Source organism: Penicillium samsonianum, assembly GCF_028829775.1.
Source record: "Penicillium samsonianum strain IBT 33392 chromosome Unknown utg000001l_segment0_segment0, whole genome shotgun sequence".
Lineage (NCBI taxonomy): Eukaryota > Fungi > Ascomycota > Eurotiomycetes > Eurotiales > Aspergillaceae > Penicillium > Penicillium samsonianum.
Window position 1 is genome coordinate 4,138,567 of NW_026643259.1, and position 16,873 is coordinate 4,155,439.

General features: G+C 49.3%; 6 protein-coding genes across 6 annotated transcripts; 2 read left to right on the forward strand and 4 right to left on the reverse strand.

The window, feature by feature from the left end:
- Positions 1-1,464: 1,464 nt before the first annotated feature.
- On the reverse strand, positions 1,465-3,373 carry N7471_001588 (uncharacterized protein; the record flags this gene model as incomplete). The annotated part of the gene is made up of 2 exons (XM_057274309.1): positions 1,465-3,081; positions 3,140-3,373. 2 exons carry the CDS (start codon positions 3,371-3,373, stop codon positions 1,465-1,467), a joined length of 1,851 nt encoding a protein of 616 aa, XP_057142488.1.
- A 2,070-nt stretch (positions 3,374-5,443) lies between these two features.
- Positions 5,444-6,307, forward strand: N7471_001589 (HD domain-containing protein). The gene is made up of 2 exons (XM_057274310.1): positions 5,444-5,532; positions 5,582-6,307. The coding sequence occupies exons 1-2, from the start codon at positions 5,484-5,486 to the stop codon at positions 6,181-6,183; spliced, it is 651 nt and encodes a 216-aa protein (XP_057142489.1). The 5' UTR covers positions 5,444-5,483; the 3' UTR covers positions 6,184-6,307.
- An 890-nt stretch (positions 6,308-7,197) lies between these two features.
- On the reverse strand, positions 7,198-7,923 carry N7471_001590 (HIT family protein; the record flags this gene model as incomplete). Its single annotated transcript, XM_057274311.1, has 2 exons — positions 7,198-7,737; positions 7,861-7,923. The coding sequence occupies 2 exons, from the start codon at positions 7,921-7,923 to the stop codon at positions 7,198-7,200; spliced, it is 603 nt and encodes a 200-aa protein (XP_057142490.1).
- Positions 7,924-8,392: 469 nt separating this feature from the next.
- Positions 8,393-10,264, reverse strand: N7471_001591 (Mob1 family protein; the record flags this gene model as incomplete). Its single annotated transcript, XM_057274312.1, has 2 exons — positions 9,934-10,264; positions 8,393-9,886 (listed from the first exon to the last, which is right to left on the reverse strand). The coding sequence occupies exons 1-2, from the start codon at positions 10,156-10,158 to the stop codon at positions 8,393-8,395; spliced, it is 1,719 nt and encodes a 572-aa protein (XP_057142491.1). The 5' UTR covers positions 10,159-10,264.
- A 247-nt stretch (positions 10,265-10,511) lies between these two features.
- On the forward strand, positions 10,512-11,901 carry N7471_001592 (CobW family GTP-binding protein; the record flags this gene model as incomplete). Its single annotated transcript, XM_057274313.1, has 5 exons — positions 10,512-10,578; positions 10,640-10,723; positions 10,780-10,791; positions 10,848-11,455; positions 11,536-11,901. 5 exons carry the CDS (start codon positions 10,512-10,514, stop codon positions 11,899-11,901), a joined length of 1,137 nt encoding a protein of 378 aa, XP_057142492.1.
- A 629-nt stretch (positions 11,902-12,530) lies between these two features.
- On the reverse strand, positions 12,531-16,372 carry N7471_001593 (protein kinase family protein; the record flags this gene model as incomplete). Its single annotated transcript, XM_057274314.1, has 2 exons — positions 12,531-15,967; positions 16,015-16,372. The coding sequence occupies 2 exons, from the start codon at positions 16,370-16,372 to the stop codon at positions 12,531-12,533; spliced, it is 3,795 nt and encodes a 1,264-aa protein (XP_057142493.1).
- Positions 16,373-16,873: the final 501 nt, after the last annotated feature.

Here is a 16,873-nt window from a genome sequence, read left to right on the forward strand (position 1 = left end):
TACCTCTCAGCCCAGTTGTGCTATTCCAGATGAGAGTGCTCGGGGTGTATCTTATCACGGGACCTGATTGTATACAGTTCAATTATGGCTTTGTATATGGGCCTTGCTGAATAGGACATACGTACCATATTTCTGGTGGCACCGTAGTACATCCAGGTGAGCATCGCCTTTCAAAGCGTAGTATAAAGACTGGGCATTGCAGAGCTTGGAGATAATTGGCCCTGGAAATCGAGAAAGAGGATGAAGGTAAATTTGATATATACAATAGAAGATGATCTAAGCCGTCGAAAGGTCAATCATGACGCCAAGAAATAAACGTCACCAAATATTGACGGTTGTACTCACAGCAGCAACAACAATCACTAGTGTCCAGTTGGGCATGATCCAGCTCTCGATGAAGCGGGATGCAATCTTTCCGGAAAGTGTATTATCCATCTCCTAATATGGCACTGTGGGTCGAGCAATAACTGCAATGTGCGAAAAGTAATGGAGCTTGATTACCCCAGGTCTGGGAAATTCCAGCCATAATGAGCGGTATTTATATCTATCAATAATGACATGACCCCTTCCTTATCGGTTGTTTCGGGAGAAACTTGAAATTCTGAATCAATTGAAGAGTCCATGCCCACCGCGATAGAAACAACTAATTCGGCAGCAACAATCACTGGATGTAACATGGGTTACACACACAAACAAGGAACAAAAGCAAAATAGTGCAAATACCAGATGAATCATGTGTAACCTAGTTTGAATCTAATGAGTGTTACAGCCGAATCAGTTGGTTTCGTCGAAGTGGCGTTATGCATTGTTGACATGCATAGAAACTCAAACAGCTACACTTGTCCAACTTCGTCATATAGTAACCTTGCCATGAAGTAAGGGATATGTAGTGGTTAAATTCAGGGGACATGTTCTACAGAAAGGGTTGAGAAATTGTCCAAGTCGACCCTACATACAGAGGGCATCGAGGCTCTAAGTTTAAAATGATGTGATACATTACCGGAGTAGTATCGGGGCATGCTGCAAGAATCTATGATAGGAAGAAACTGCACACTACTCGAATCTGCCCAGGTGGGTTGCAGCCGATGACCAATGCAAGAGGATAAGTGGAATCTTCCGGGGACAGCCGTCGGGGTCTGTATAACCATCCATGTCAGCCGAGAAAACAATCTGATAGTCAGCAAGCATGGGCCGCATGAGTGGGATTGCCCTAAGTGGGACCAAGGTCCTGTCCACAGTATATGTCTACACCACACTGGATCTTAGGCGTCACTTGCTGCTACCAATCAACATACTGTCAACAACATCACTATGCTACTATTTTACGTATGAATCGTCCATGGGTATTAATAAGTACATCTTTATGACCCGCGCGTAATATACTATCTGTCCACTATAATAGGAAAGTCTCTCCCTGCAGAAAAGATTCAGGTACTTATTGGTACATATATATAATTTGAAAACCTAGCTCCTCAATCGGGGAGCAGCTGAAGGCGAATCAACATCTCCCCACTCACAGCCTTCACTCTCATCCCCATCTTCATAATCCAATTCAAAACTGTCCTCCTCAAAAGAGGGGCTGACATGCACAGCCGGCGACGAAATAGGACTCAGCGCCACACGTGGCCGTGACTTGAAGACACTCGCGTACTCAGCATCTTCCTCAAAGAGCTGATCCTGCGGTGTGGAAGCACGTGAGATCTCGTCCCTCGAACGAGCTGAGTGCGCGGAGGTCTTCCGCGGCGTCACGAACTGGTTGACCGGGAAGGATGGGCGGGGTCTGCGGCGTGGCCGTGGCGCTTCGTGGGCCACGGGCGGAAAAAGGGACATTGATCTGCGCGTGCGCTCGGCTAAGGTGTGGGTGCGTTTGATTGGTTCTGGGGCTGGTTCGTCGTCCGATGAGGGGAGGTCCGGAGAGAGCTGGACGATTGGGGGGGAGGGTTGAGTGTACTCTGGTTCTGGATGTGGCTTGGGCTCGGATTTGAGCTCGGGCTCTGGGTGGAGCTCTGGGGTTTCCATGTCTGGTGGATGGCCTGTGGTGTGTTGGTCTTCTGCCACTGTTGATGGCGAGCTGACAATCTCCGATGAGCTTCTGAATTGTAGTTTGCTGCTCGTTTTAACCTCCGGTGTGAAAACTGCAGGCTTGACGCGGGATTTGCCGTTGATACGGGATAAGGCCTCATTTACAGAGGACAGGAGATATTTCTCTGGCCCTTTCAACGTCCGCCCGCGATCCCCAGGTTGGCGAACGGCTTTGGATATACTAGCAACTGTGAGAGACTGGTGATCCCGGAATAACACACGTGGTTCTTTAAGCGAGGCTACGCTCATTTCGTCGGTGCTTCTTTCCTTTGAGAGGGACTTGTTATATTCATGCCACTTTCGTAGTCGACTTCGTTGGAGTAGGACACGACCCTCCAAATCAAGGACCAGGTCCTGCTTCAACCCACCGCTGAAACTGTCCACATTCGAGTCCTTTGCCCGCATCCATGCCACCGAGAAAGGGAGTTCCAGAAAAGCATCAGTGCTGCTTTGTGATCCGCCTTCGAGCAGTGCAGTGGCCCATTCCTCGCTGCCCAGCCAATTTGTTTGTAACTCACGCACCAAGCTCTCGGGGTCGATCTGCATATCATTCATGCAACCATCTGATCCTTGATTCGCACGTTCAGCCAGCTCGATCTTTTTATCGCCTAGCAGCTGTGAGAACCGATTATACGCCTCTCGAACTCGGGCATGGCGTTCTCCCGCAGAACCAAGAGATACTTGGTGGGCAAGAATAAGCGGCAGGAGAATCTGATAGTCGGTTGGGGTCATGGCTGTTGCAGTCGAAAGTTTCATGGCAGGATTCCAAAGCATCTCGTCTGCGGAGACCGCCACAACTTTACGGAGAACGGCGGTGGAAAAGCCAGCGAGCAGCTCCTCGAATTTATCGCCCTTGCAATCATCCAGCATGGTTTTGCGGAGGATAATCTCCCTTCCCAGATCGCCATTCTTCTTTAATTCGCCCAGGCACCGAAACAAGGCCGCGCGGAGGTTGACAGACTGTAGAGGTTCTAACGGGGGGAAGAAGGGCCGGAGTTTCTGCAGGGGATGTTAGCAAAGTTCACAAATTTGGAAGCTGGTGATTGAGTAACTGTACATTTTGGGCGCTTTCTGGATCCCAAATAGTGTAGAGGTGATACAAGGCCCATTCTATCAGTCGGGTTCGCTGTCGTTGGTTCTGTGATGTTGGGGTCAAGGTGCGGAGAGATATACCGGGCCAATCCTCGCGTTGATCCAGATGCAACAGCTTTAGGTTGCGAAGAAACACATCCAAATGCGAGGGACCCGGCCAGTCCATTGGTTTCGGCCGAACAGGCCTTGTCGTAGCCATCCTGTGTCGAAGGGGACTTTAGTAAACAGGCGACGGAGAGTAAACATAGATAACGAAGGTTTGCACTGTTTGCAGCGCCTATCAGTCCCGCGTCCGTTGTAATTGTGACTAAGCACTCACCTACACCCTTTCCCGGTGTAGGTGAGCCCACACCTATTAACAAACCCATACCTGTTAACAAAAAAATCAACATTTCAATTTTAAACCTATTTTTCAGCCACCATACCATCTGGATCTACATATCTAAATAGCTCACTATTAACATCAAGATAATCTCTATCCCCTGATGCCTCTTCTTTTTCTTTGAGAGCCTGATTCGCGCGATGCCAGTAGTCTCGAATCCTTGCGTTCCCAGCCTCATGCCGAATATCCAATTTAGATTCCTTCGTACATCGCCGATACACCTTCGAATTGCCTGCAATTGATGATAATGGACTCTTAGCAGCACCTTTTACCATGCGCTTAGATTTTTTGATAGGAATTTTGTGGCTTTGCATCCTTTTTATCGTTTGTTTTGCAAGTGCTAGGTCTTGGATAGCCTGCTTACCACCACGAATTGCACGGTCTATATGCTTTTGAAGCTTTGGAAGGTCTGGTTCATCGTTCTCGAGTATCAATTGAACCTTATTCTCAACCTTTGAGAATCTTTGATCTGAATTAGGCGGCGAATTCGTTGCCGAACTGGGAAATTCACGGTCTGGTGACGGCGTATGACCATATATCTCAAGGACTGGTTCATCTTCCCAGCCAGGATCAATTTGATCACAAACAATATGTAAATCATAAGGCCAAAGACCTGTATCTCGAAATGATGATTTAATAGTCTGTGCCTTAAAGGTGTCTTTGCGAACTGTTTTGATCATTCGAAGAAAATGTCGTTTATCATCAACATCTCCACCCCATCGTACAATCTCATTGTTCTTTTTTCGGAATTTTTGTTTAAGAACTGAGAATGGCTTGCCATCAAGAGGCTGGCATCGATGTGTTAACTTTGGTATAAACCACCAAGGTATAATGTTGAAGCTTTGGCAAATATGTTCGAATTCCGGGGTTCCATGAGACCCATGATTATCCATAACCAAAATCCTAGGTCTGCCTTTAGCGACTCGCTTTTTAGTGGCATAATGGAAATCTAATAGCCATTGAATAGCAGTTTTATCATCCGTCCAGCCTTTAGCAGTTGGTTTAATAACCCTATAGTTGGTAGGATCATCATCGCCATCGAACCAATCTTCCATTTGTTCGGAACCACGCATTAAAAACCATGGATGCATAACCCAGCCATCGGCAGAGATGCATTCAATGCCGGTAATATTCTGGCCTATTCCACCGGTCGCAATAGTCTCATATTTACGGGTGGAAGCAACATTTTCCTTGGTTCCAATACCAAGCTGAAAGCCAGTCTCATCCCAGTTGTATAGTTCATGGGCCTGGATTTTATTCTTTTTAAGAAACTGGCCAAAAACCTGGTACCAATGAACTAAATCACTGTGTAATTCAGCTTCAATCCTTGCTTTTTCCATTGGTTTTTGTGTGCGTAGAGTAATATGGGGTGGTAGGCGTTGAATGAATTGATAGCCGTACATTTTGCCAACCTGCCGGTCGGAACCACAATGTTGTAAAAGACGATTCGCAGCACCCTCAATATCGATAGCAGTTGGCGGTGTATATACTGAATTAAGGTGCTCAATCCAGCGAATAAGAGAGGCCTCTTGTGAGGAATTTAGGGCCTTTTTGGTAGCTGCACGGCCTTTTCCATTTGTTCTACCGTCCTTTCGGTTTCGAAGCTTCCACTTTGAGACGCCAAAATGAGAGGCTGCGGCCTGAATACTAGTAAATTGGCCTGATTTATAGGATTCGAGGGCATTTGAGAGAAGAATCTCTTCTTTTTCGGAGGAATTCGGCATGGTTTTGATGGTAAAAAATAGGTTTAAAATTGAAATGTTGATTTTTTTGTTAACAGGTATGGGTTTGTTAATAGGTGTGGGCTCACCTACACCGGGAAAGGGTGTAGGTGAGTGCTTAGTCACAATTAGTTTGTTTTTTCCCCCTCCTCAATTGACCTCTTTGGTTGTGTTGCTTTCTTCCTCTCAGCTATTCTCTCTCTGCAATGTCACCAGCCATGGCCTCCGACATTTCTACATGGACCCCCGAGACTGGTAAGCCTCCAATTCCTCTTTTCAGACTACGCAAAGCTGATATCTGTAGTGCTCTCTACCCTCCCCTACCGCCCAGAGGAGAACTCTACGTCACCTGTCCCCTTCTTCCACTTGATCGAGCACCTTAAGACCACCAAGCGCGAGGGCTGGCGCCGTTTTGGCATCAATGGCGAGTCCATCTCGGACCATATGTATCGCATGTCGATCATGACGATGATGGCCCCGCCGTCCCTAGCAACCAAGATCAACATCCCGCACTGCACAAAGATGGCCTTGGTCCACGATATGGCTGAGGCGCTTGTCGGCGATATCACTCCAGTCGACTACCATATCACTAAGGCCGAGAAGGCTCGTCGTGAAGCCTCCGTTATGGACTACATCGCCACTACCCTGCTCGGCAATGTCCCCGGAGGCACCTTTTCGGGCGGGAAAATCAAGGAAATCTTTGAGGAATACGAGAGGGACGAAACTCTTGAGGCCCACTTTGTGCATGATATCGACAAGATGGAGCTGCTGTTGCAGATGGTTGAGTATGAGCGCTCGAATGAGGTTGATCTCACCGAATTCACCCACGTTGCCTCGCGCATTCGGTTGCCCGAGATTCAGGCCTGGGCTGCGGAAGTAATCCAGGAGAGACCTAAGAAAGCATAAATATGCATGCGGTTTACGCGTAATTGCAGGAAATGGGTGATGGGGGAGTCTGGCATGCACTGGGCTTATCATCTAAGAGACCCATTGCGTTTTCGGCGTTTGTTTCTTCACTTTTATCATTGCGTTCCATTTTTTTGGGTACTTCAGATACCATAGAGGACGAGTTACGAGAACACGTGATTTCTAGAAAGCTTTAGACGTAGTTCATTTTCACTGTATTTGATATCTGGTAAGTACGTGTCGCTCTGCCTCGGTAACTTCACATTCTCAGCTTTTCCAATTCTTCAATTCAAAACGAGTGGGCGAGGAACACCATTGAGTATTTGTCGTTATACCACAGTCGATCCAAATCTCCAAGTTCGTCCAGTGCCACAGACCGCAGCTTCTCTGATCGATCATTTGGCCACAGCGCAGCGGCCGACATGAAAACAACAGCACGGCTATTTCGAAAGGCTTATACAGAAGCCAGTCTGACAGGAGATGCAAAGCTAACCCTAATGAACCGAGCTCACTCCTCAGTCTCATCGAGGGGAGAAACCCCCTAGCCGAGGCATCTGACGATCGTGTCTGCGCAAAATCCAGAGTCAAAGTTACGGCTCAGATTCGAGCTCTACAACGAGACGATGACGAGGGTGAAGGATTCGGCATGTGGCCTCCCGCTCGCAACTCAGTCTGTTTGGTCCTCGACGAGGTGACAATATCGATGCTCGCCGACCTCCTCTTCCCCGAGGATTCGAGTAACGATCAACTGGTGTTCAAGCATGGCCATGAAAGTCGTGGATGGATTTTGGAAGCGCCTTCATACATATGCATGACCTTCAGATAAAGATCGTGGCGTGGGAAAATACCGCCTTCCTATCAACAGGTCACCAATGACCTGAGCAGCGGGGCCATCCAGGACTTCTTTGAGCATCTCACTTACTGGTGAACTGTCATGTCTCATATCTGTTCTCTATTACGTAGACTCATATGTATACAATTGCCCTGGACCTTCATATCCAAGACATAGACCAATTAGTCAAGAGGCCCATTATCCATCTCCCGCGCCAACATCTCAGCCTCGGCCTTCATATCTTCTTCACCCCGAGGCTTGCGCGCATCATTATCCACAGCCGGGAACCTAGACCTCCTCCCCGAATCCGCAGCAATTTCATTCCCAGCCTCAGTTGACTGATCAACCCCTTCCGTAGAAGCAGCATTCTTAAACGCCCTCCCCAAATCCCCATCATCCCCATCAAGCAAGTCATAAACCGCATCCGTGCCACCGGCATGATCCAGATCCGCCGCCTTGCGTGGGATGATATGCGCATGGACATGCGGCACGCTCTGGCCAGCGTGCGCACCGTCCTGAATGGCAATATTCAAGCTCGTGGCACCGTATACGCGCTCGACCATGCGACCCACCCGCCGCACTGTTAGGAAGAGGTCGCTTGTTTCGGCGGCGGTGAGGTCTGTGACGCGCGAGACGACGCGCCGTGGGGAGACTAGTACGTGGCCTGGGAGGATTGGTTTCAGGTTTACCAGGGCGAAGGTTAGGAGGGTTGTGTGGAAGACCTGTTGGTGTGTTGGGGTTAGTTATGTTTATGGTTGTGCCTGTGTCTGTGGCTGGTTCTGTGCTATAATGTAATTGGTGTTGGTTGAGGAGACTGGGGGTTGTTTGGGTTATCAGATATTTACCTGTGGTGTGACAATGAAGGAGCCAAAGTAGATTGGCGCCGTGGCACCTTTGAGAGCTGACATTTCGGAGTTGGGATACCTATGGGATATTGAGATTTTTGGAAGGTTGTCTTGTTAGTTTTGCGGTGATGTCGGGCGATGTATTGATAAGCGCTTATCAGATATCAAGATCACTGTGCATCCCGAGGTCCATCCCCATCCCCTTCACCCTGGACTAACCTGTACATACTATTTACCTATGGAAATATGTATATGTAGACACCGATGTGGCTACCTAGGTAAGACCTACGAACTACATTCTTTGTTTTATCCATGAGTATATCAAGAAAGCACAGGAGAATGGGTATCATTGACATTGGCCATAAACAATATCCTGAACTATATTACAAAAAGAAGTATCTGGTAGGTAAAAAATTGCGACTCATCGCTAGCCGCAAGGGTAACAAAGAAAAGGGAAACATGAAGAATACATACAAACAGTCAATTATCATCAGTGTGAGATTGGCGTGAAAGGTTCGAGAGAGTGTTGACATCAAGACTCCTCTTTCTCTGGCTCGGATTTGGTTTCGGGGGTAACGGAAGGCTCTTGTGCCGCCTCGATCTCCTCTTTGGGCTCTTCAGCTGGAGTTGCCTCTTCATAGGAAGTTGTATTTTCATCACCTTCCGTAGCATACTTCTCGATGGGCAATTCTGTGTTTGTAGCTGACTGTTCGGACAAGGGTTCCTTAGTCTGCTCAGTCTGCTCAATCTTTTCCTGGTCTTCAGGAGTCTCAGATGGCAGCTCATGGTGTTCTTGCGGTGGCTGTTCCTGAGACTCCTCAACTGGCTCTTCGGAGGATTTTTCCACATCAGTAGGTCGCTCATCCGCGGCAGTAGGTTCCTCTCTAGTCCGTATTTCCAAAACAGAAACAGGCCGCGGTTCGGGCGATTGCTTCAGGGGCTCACGCAGTGGTGATGGTGTAACCCCTTCCAAATCCTCCGCATCCTCCGCGATAGTTGTAACGCGCGATCCTGTTGAAGGGCTGTGCTTGTGACGACGGGTGGTCGCGCCAGTGACGAGCGCCGGGTCCTGATTCTCCACAGCAGTACCGAATGAGTTTTCATCGTCCTTGCGTAGAATAGTGAAACGGTTGCTGCTGTTGGCAGATTTTTCCTTAGGTGCTTTTCCCTCGGCTTCCTCCTTCCTTTTCTTGGCCTCTTCCCTTTTCTGGGCTGCTGCGACTTCATCGGGTCCTCCGGCCTTAAGGGGAATCGTGTAGTCCGCGACAAGGTTGTAGTGAACACAGACGGTCTTGAAAAAGACGTACAGACCGCCATGCTTTTCTACCTTCGAAAACACAGCGGGATGCCGGTACCATGCGTGCGCGAAAAAGCGGTAAAGGCGACGGAAGATATCATTCAAGCGGTTCGTGGTATTCTCATCACCTGACAATGTAAGTCGGCTGGGGAAAATCTTTTTCGAGGTGAGAGTATTCATGGCCCAATCCAGAGTATGGCAGCAATAGTCAATCGCGCAGCAATACTCGGCTTTCGGGTGCCCCGCGCCCGCGCAAATATACTGCCAATCGTTGACTCGCATCTCGGGACAAGTTTGCGACGAGCAGGGCGGGCTCTCAGCGAAAAAGCCCTCGATCAGGCGATTGGCTTCTATAGTGAAGAAGCGGCACAGTTCGTATTTCCAAACCGTTTCATCGACTCCCTTCGGGGGTTTTGTCAGCTCATTCGCAACCTCGCTCTCCGGTTTTGTCGGCTCTTTCGCAACCTCGCTCGTCGGGTCCACCTTGTCAGATTCCTTGGGGTTTTGTTTATTGTACTCCTCCAGAAGGACATTGTACTCCTCCATAAGCTCATCGTACTTCGGGTCCACCTTGTCAGATGCTTTGCGCTTCCGCTCATTGTACTCCTTCATGAGCACATCGTACTTCTCCATAAGCACATCGTACTTCTCCTTAAGTTGAGGGTACTGGGACGCAAGTTTATGGTACTGGGCTTTGATGTGTTCCTGAAGTTGGAATGGAGAATTAAGCTGCATTTATTAGTAATTTCTAGAGTAGCTAGTGGGGAGCAACCGACCTGCGAAAGGGGAATCACAGGCAGGCCCATGTTGGCGGATTTTGTCCCTGGCCGGATTCTGCGCGTCGAGTCATCGTTTTCTCCCATCGCAACACCAAATAGGTCTGCATCTTTGCCAAAGGATTCGCCAACCGACGGCGACCGGGGCCCAATCTGAACCTCAGTAAAGGGAGGAGGACTGGGAAGCCGCGGGGAGCTTGACGGAGAGACTCCCGCAGCAGCCATGACGGTAGTATAACGAGGGCGCTAGATGAAATGAGAGAAACCGAGAAACAAGTAAAGGAGTAAATAGTCCCTAGACGCCCTGTTAAAGTGGGTTAATGAAAGCAAAGGTCGAGTATTGAGAGCAAACATAGACGCTGAAGATAACAACCATCGACATAGCAACGGCTGACCGCCCGAGCCCTGTGCCCTAACGTCTATTTTGGGAAACAACGTCATCCGCCGCATCTACGAGCTTTCTCTTCATATTCTGTGTTCTTCTATATATTTATTTACGCAACATTCAAAGCCTAGGACAGTATGTCTGCCAATTTCGAAGATGAGGATGCTCCCCGGAGCTTATCGATGTGTCTGCAATGCCAGCGGACCAAACATCGGTAGATGAGGAACCAACAGCTCGAGTGCCCATCACGCTGGTTACTGGTATGATTGAATACAGTGCATATTGATTTAAGCCATAGGATGTGACTAATACGTTGATTAGGTTACCTGGGAGCGGGCAAAACGACCCTGTTGAACTATATCCTGACAGAGAAACACGGCAAGAAAATTGCCGTGATCATGAATGGTTCGTCTATTAGATCTGGCTGTGAGATATGATATACATCGCTAATACATTTGCAGAATTTGGTGACTGTAAGATGTCCAACCAAAAGGGGCAAACATTTACATTCTAACATTATATCACAAAGCAATGGATATTGAAAAACCAATGACAGTAAATCAGGGCGGCCAAGAAGTGACTGAATGGATGGAAGTCGGAAATGGTTGCATCTGCTGCTCTGTGAAAGACTCAGGCGTAATGGCCATTGAGTCATTGATGGAACGCCGCGGCACCTTCGATTACATCCTTCTAGAGACGACCGGTCTCGCCGACCCGGGCAACATCGCCCCGATCTTCTGGATGGACGAAGGGCTCGGTAGCTCTATCTACCTCGATGGAATTGTCACTCTCGTTGACGCAAAGAACATTACGCACTTGCTGGACGAGCCGGCGCCTGAAGAGAAGGCCGAGTCGCATGACATGCACCACGACCACGGTTCTGGCCCTGTTCTGTCTATGGCGCATATGCAGATCTCGCATGCGGATGTGGTGATCCTCAACAAAACGGATTTGGTTACGGACCTGGAGCTGGAGGCTGTGCGAGATCGTGTTACCTCTATCAATAGCGTGGCTAAGATTCATGTGACGGATCATAGTCGGACGCCGCAGATCGAGGGCGTTGTGCTGGATTTGCATGCTTATGATCACTTGGCGGATTTGGACTTCAGTAAGAAGGGACATAGCCACATGGACCCGGTATGTTTAGATTGTCTTCTGTCTTCTGTCTTCTGCTTGTTGCAAACAGGGAATGCTCTCGTGATTCTAACTGTAACCAGGCAATTTCTACCACTGCGATTGTTACACCTCCAATCCCGGCAGATAAGGTCAACTGCGTGGATGCCTGGTTGCGCTCTGTTTTGTGGGATACAACGTTCCCTGCGCCTGCGAAACCAGTCTCATCTGAGCCACATCCCGTAGACTTTGAGGTTCATCGGTTAAAGGGTATACTGATTCTGAATGACGGGACAAGCAGGATTATCCAAGCCGTGCGGGATGTATTCGAGATTCGAGATGCGGAGCCCATAGACACCGAGGATAAGTCTAAACCACTTCAGTGCAAGATTGTGCTCATTGGACGAGGACTAGGGTCAAGTGTAGAACCTTGGCAGGAAAGTTTTGAATCTTGTTTGGTTGCAAAATGAGGAGAATGAATTGTCTATGATTAAGCAAAAAGAAATCATTGCCTCATGGAAGGAGACAGCAGGGCCTATTTACGGTTAGAATTCGAAAGACAGTCTTAGCCAAGAATTGCATTGCCAAATAACGAAAAAATAAAAATAATACAGGCCTGTCAGACAAGAAGAGGTATAGAAAAAATCCCATCAATATACATCGACTTCCGGGTGAGAACACCAGAACGCAGAACGAGGGCCTCCGCTGAAGAGAAAAACAGATAAATCATAGAATCAACCGCAAGGAAACAAGAAAAAGACAGCACAAAAGAGATAGAACAAAAGAAAGGCTACCAGAACAAAATCCAATTAAAATCCGCCAAAATGCAAAGAAAAAAATGACTTTTTAGGACTCCAGGGGTTCGCCCGCCATCGGTATAAATGCTTCCAAAAGCTGAATAACACGAGGCAAACGACGAGGCATAAACTGTACAAGCAGAGCAAATCAAAAGGGTATCGAGTGCTCGGCCCCGAATATGGGGCTCGTTCGGAGAAATGGATCGTGGCGTCGTGGGTGGCGGCCAATGTAGCAAGGTTGTTTTTGTAAAAATATTAGTGACCTTGCATTGGTTCGAGGTGTGAGTTTGCCCATGAAGGCTTCACGAAGTTGTTCGTGGGGGATAAATTGGTGACTGGTTTCGATTCGAGGAAAAACGTGCCTGGCTCGAAATGCTCGGTTTGGCCTGAGGTGAAGATGGGCCATGAACAGCGCGTGCCACCTCGACCTCGGCATAAGTGGAACTAGGCTTTGAATTTGGATGAGCAGGGCTGATGGGCAACTTCGAACCTAGCAAATTCGAGTTGGAGTTCAGTGGACTTGTTTGTGCAGGCTTGACATCGGCTGTCTTTGAGCTGGATCGGCCCAAGGGTTCATTCCTCTGCGATTCGATGGGGTATGTATTGGCCGGCGAAGTGGCGCTCTCTGGCTTTCTTAAAGTCTGAGAGTTCCCAGGGGACGAGGCTGACCCTGATGGCATTGTCGATGTGGACTTGACATCTGGATTATTTGCAGATGGTTTTTCCCATGGCCGCCTTAAAAGTCCAATTCCAACGACAGATGGACTTGTTGCGAATGGCGTACCCAGAGAGCCAATGGAAGCCCCGGTGTGACGGAGGCTCGAAATGTGCATTGAAGAAAATCGAGATGGCGATGACGGTGATGTGAGTGTGATATCTTTCTCAGGTGGCATAATCGCATGATCCGGCTTTGGCGGTTCAATGGGAGAAGAACCCTGTGATGAAGGGGCACTTAGAGTGTTGATGGAAGTCTCAGAAGAACGGAATGTTGGGCTGATAGGCAATTCGGAATGGGCTAGGCTTGATGTCGAGGGCGTTGACTCGGTAGATTGGGGTTTAATATCGGCGTTTGCACATGGTGAACTTGCATAAGTCTGCTTAGGTGGCTCGATAGGAGAAGACTTCACTGATCGAGAGGCGCTCGGGAGCTCGAGCGAAGGCCCAGAGCGAGCTAGGGTAGGGTTGATAGCTGATGTTGGGAGAGGTTGGGAAGATGTTGAGTCTGATGGTGTTGTGGGTATGGGCTTGATATAGGTGGTAGCCTTTACACGTGGTTGGTCCACGTTATTCTGCCTTGGCGGTTTGACAGGCAAAGAGTTCTGCGGTGAAGTGGTACCCGGAGCGCCGATGGAAGGTCCAACAGAACGGAAACTAGGGCTGATAGGTAGTTCCGAGAGAGACAGACATGATGATGAGGGTGATGGCTCGGTGAATTTAGGTTTTATTTCGCCGTTTGCGCATGGTAAATCCGCATACTTCTGCTTTGGCGGCTCGATAGAAGAAGCTTTCACCGATCGAGGGGCGTTCTGAAGACCGATAAAACTTCCAGAGTCACGGAAAGTAGGGCTGAGGGGCAAAGACGAAGATTCAAGGTCATCCTTGTCATTGACCTGTGCACGTAGCTGATCCACGCCGTCCTGCTTTGCATGCTTAATTGAAGATGGGATTGTCGGAAAAGGGATAGCCTGATTGCCACTTGATGTACCGGAGCCACGCAAAGTAGGGTTGATGGGCAAAGCTGGGGTTTCAAGGTCACCTTCGTCATTGACGGCCTTTGGACTTGGTCGATTCAGAGCCTCCTGTTTCTGCGACTCAAGAAGAGATGTGCTGACTTGGGGCGGGGGTGGAGGAGGCGCGGTGATTGCAGAGCTAAGCAAAGCTCGGGAATTATTATTGGTCGGCTCATCGTCTGTCTCTTGCTGAGTATTCATGGGGGCATTTTCGAGATAGCTGGGCTCATTTGGGAAGGCCGGTGGTTCCACCGGGTGGTTGTGGAAGCCATTGCCCATTGATCTTGTCTGAGAAACTGGAATAGCTTCTGGTTTCTGACTGTCAGAGGATAGGTAGGGTGACGAGCCATCATTGAAATGGCGGGAGAAGTCCATGTACTCGTCATGGTTGTGAGGTTCGTGGTGATTCAGGGTAGAGGAAGAAGATGGCTTAGATGGGAATCCCATGTCTCCATTGGGTTCTGCGAGAGTTATTGTTGATCGCTTGACGAGGTCGTGGTTTTCAGAGAATATTGGGTGTTGCAGATCACCATAGGAATTCCCCGAAAACTCCTTTTGGGGGTAATAATGGTCATCTTGCTGCATCATGCCCCCTGGAGATGCCAGCCCAAGCCCAGTAGGCCGAGGCTGAGCCCAGTTGCTAATTGGCAAGTGCCTAGAATCGTCGGCAATGGTCTCCAGTGGCTGAACAGGTGTTGATACCCGGGCTTCCGGCAGTGGGGGGAACATAGAGAGAAGATCCTTCGCAGAGAGCCTATGTCGCGGAGTCGGGCTTAAACAAATATCCACTATCCGTCGGTAATAGTCTGGAATTTTCGCGTCATCGCCCAGTCGAAGAGGTCGCGGTTGTCGTTCAGGTTCGTCCTCCTCCATCGCCAACGCCCACAGCGTCATGCCCAGTTGAAAGAGATCAGTTTTGACGCCAATATACATGGAGATGCGCTGGTTGCTCTCAATCTTAGCGGCAATTTCCGGAGGCTCCCATCCCACTGGACATCCCCTGCGGTTGATATCAATGATTTTAGCGTTGTCGTCTGCATCCACCACAATGTTCGCGAGTGTAAAATCGCCCTGCACGTAGCCCGACTCATGGATCTCACAGAGGCCCTGGACAATCTGCTTTGCCCATCGCTCGCGTCGTGCAAAGCTTGTTCTCCCGCGTTGCTCGTACAGAATGTCAACCAGTGCACCCTTTTCTGCATAGCTAATCAGCAAGCCCTTGACGACACCTCGCCACTCATCTATCACGATTCCTTCCACCTGTATCACGCTTGGGCGGTCTTTCAGCGCATGCAAAGCGTTAATCTCGTAGAGGAACTCATCCACAGTGTCGGGGCCCGGTATTTCCTTCTTGATATAGTAACGTCCGTCCAGGTTTATTTTGTAAACAAAGCCGGATAAATGAGATTCGAAGTGCAACGAGTCTTCGGGGATGATAGGAGCATTGACCAAATGCCTGATACTGGAGATGGGCGGGTACGGAATTGTTTCGTTTACGTCCTCCGTCACATGAACGTGTAAGCGGCCATCGCTCGTTTCGAGTCTGAGGTTCGTGACACCTTCATAGAATTGGATCGCAAGAAGGGACTCGCGAATAGATTCGTAGATCCGCGCACACTTATCGCGCTGATACCGCAGTTCCTTCAACTCCCGCTCCAGTGAATAAGGTGGCGCATCGTGGTAATCGCAGGAAATCGTCACTCGGCGCCATCGATTCGGTGTCTCCGCGTACGTCACAAAGAATTTCTCCCGCTCTGAACCATCTCGGAAGTGCATGCTCAGGTTCAAAATCCACCGTTGTTCCAGCTCCATATCCAGATCGATTGTGTGATCATCCTCCTCCTCCTCTTCTGGTGCGTCGAAATTATCCGTCGTCATTTCAGGATAGGGGTTCGAATTTTCGGAGATATCGTTAATCTCGTCGGCATCGTTCGTTTCGGATTGTGGTTCGGGGGGTCGTCGACCGTGGTTGTGGGAGTCGGGCCGGGCCACTGAACCTCGGGCGCGGACTGTCTGGGGCCCACGGTTGGCGGTGGAGACCTGCTTCGCTGGGAACTCAAGGGGCGGCGGTCGGCGGAAAGGGCACGGCGGTGATCAGGTTCCCGAGGAGCTAGTCGCTCGAGATCGGAGCTCTGTCTTTTAAAGGGGGTGGTTCGTGGTAGACCGACGCCAACTTTTCGCGAGAGTCGACGTGTCAAGTTGTCTTGTTTGGCGCGGGAGTGGTCAGAAGAAGGGCGGGGAGAAATCTCGTCTTGACTCTCCCCGGCAGACGTGTCTCGATGATCGTCGCGGCCCTGCCATAATTTTCGCAAACCCAACCGGTGCCACATGCTCTGCTTTGGCGGATTCCCGCCTTTGTCGTCCAGAAAAGCCAGCCGCGTCGGGCTACAGGAGTTGGGAACAGAGATGGCCATACGGCAAGCCGCTCTGTCGTGCAAGGAACGACTCGAACACCCCGCTGGCCGAATCTCCGATGTCCATAAGAATTGAGACAGGGTCAAGGAGGCAGGGAAGTTTGGCGTCGCACTGACACACTGACACGGTTTTGGTCCCACCAGTTCCAAGTAGTCTTTCAAGTTTGAAGAGTTGGAAGGTTCACCTCGAGGTTCAACGTCCAAGTGTCGCACAACGTCGGGCTGCAATGGGCGAGGCTGGGAGACCGGCCCAGCACAAGCTCATAAAGTAAAAGGGCAGGTGCAAAAAGGAAAGAGAGATGTCGGTCAAGATGAAATTTCTTAGGTATAAGTGGTTTTCTTTTTTTTTTTTTTCTCCTCTCTAATTTTTTTCTCTCTAAGGAATCGCCTGCAGCCCGTTTGATAGCGGTGATGAGATGCTTCCGCTGCAAGGCTTCAAATGTCTGGAGGCAAAAGGACCTTGCAGGAGATCAATCAAAAGCCCTTTAAGGGACACAAGGG

Excerpts from the sequence above, each read along its gene's own strand:
- N7471_001589 (XM_057274310.1), top strand. The coding sequence starts at position 5,484 with ATGTCACCAGCCATGGCCTCCGACATTTCTACATGGACCCCCGAGACT. Across the intron at positions 5,533-5,581 it reads TACATGGACCCCCGAGACTG|TGCTCTCTACCCTCCCCTAC; the intron begins GTAAGCCTCCAA and ends TGATATCTGTAG.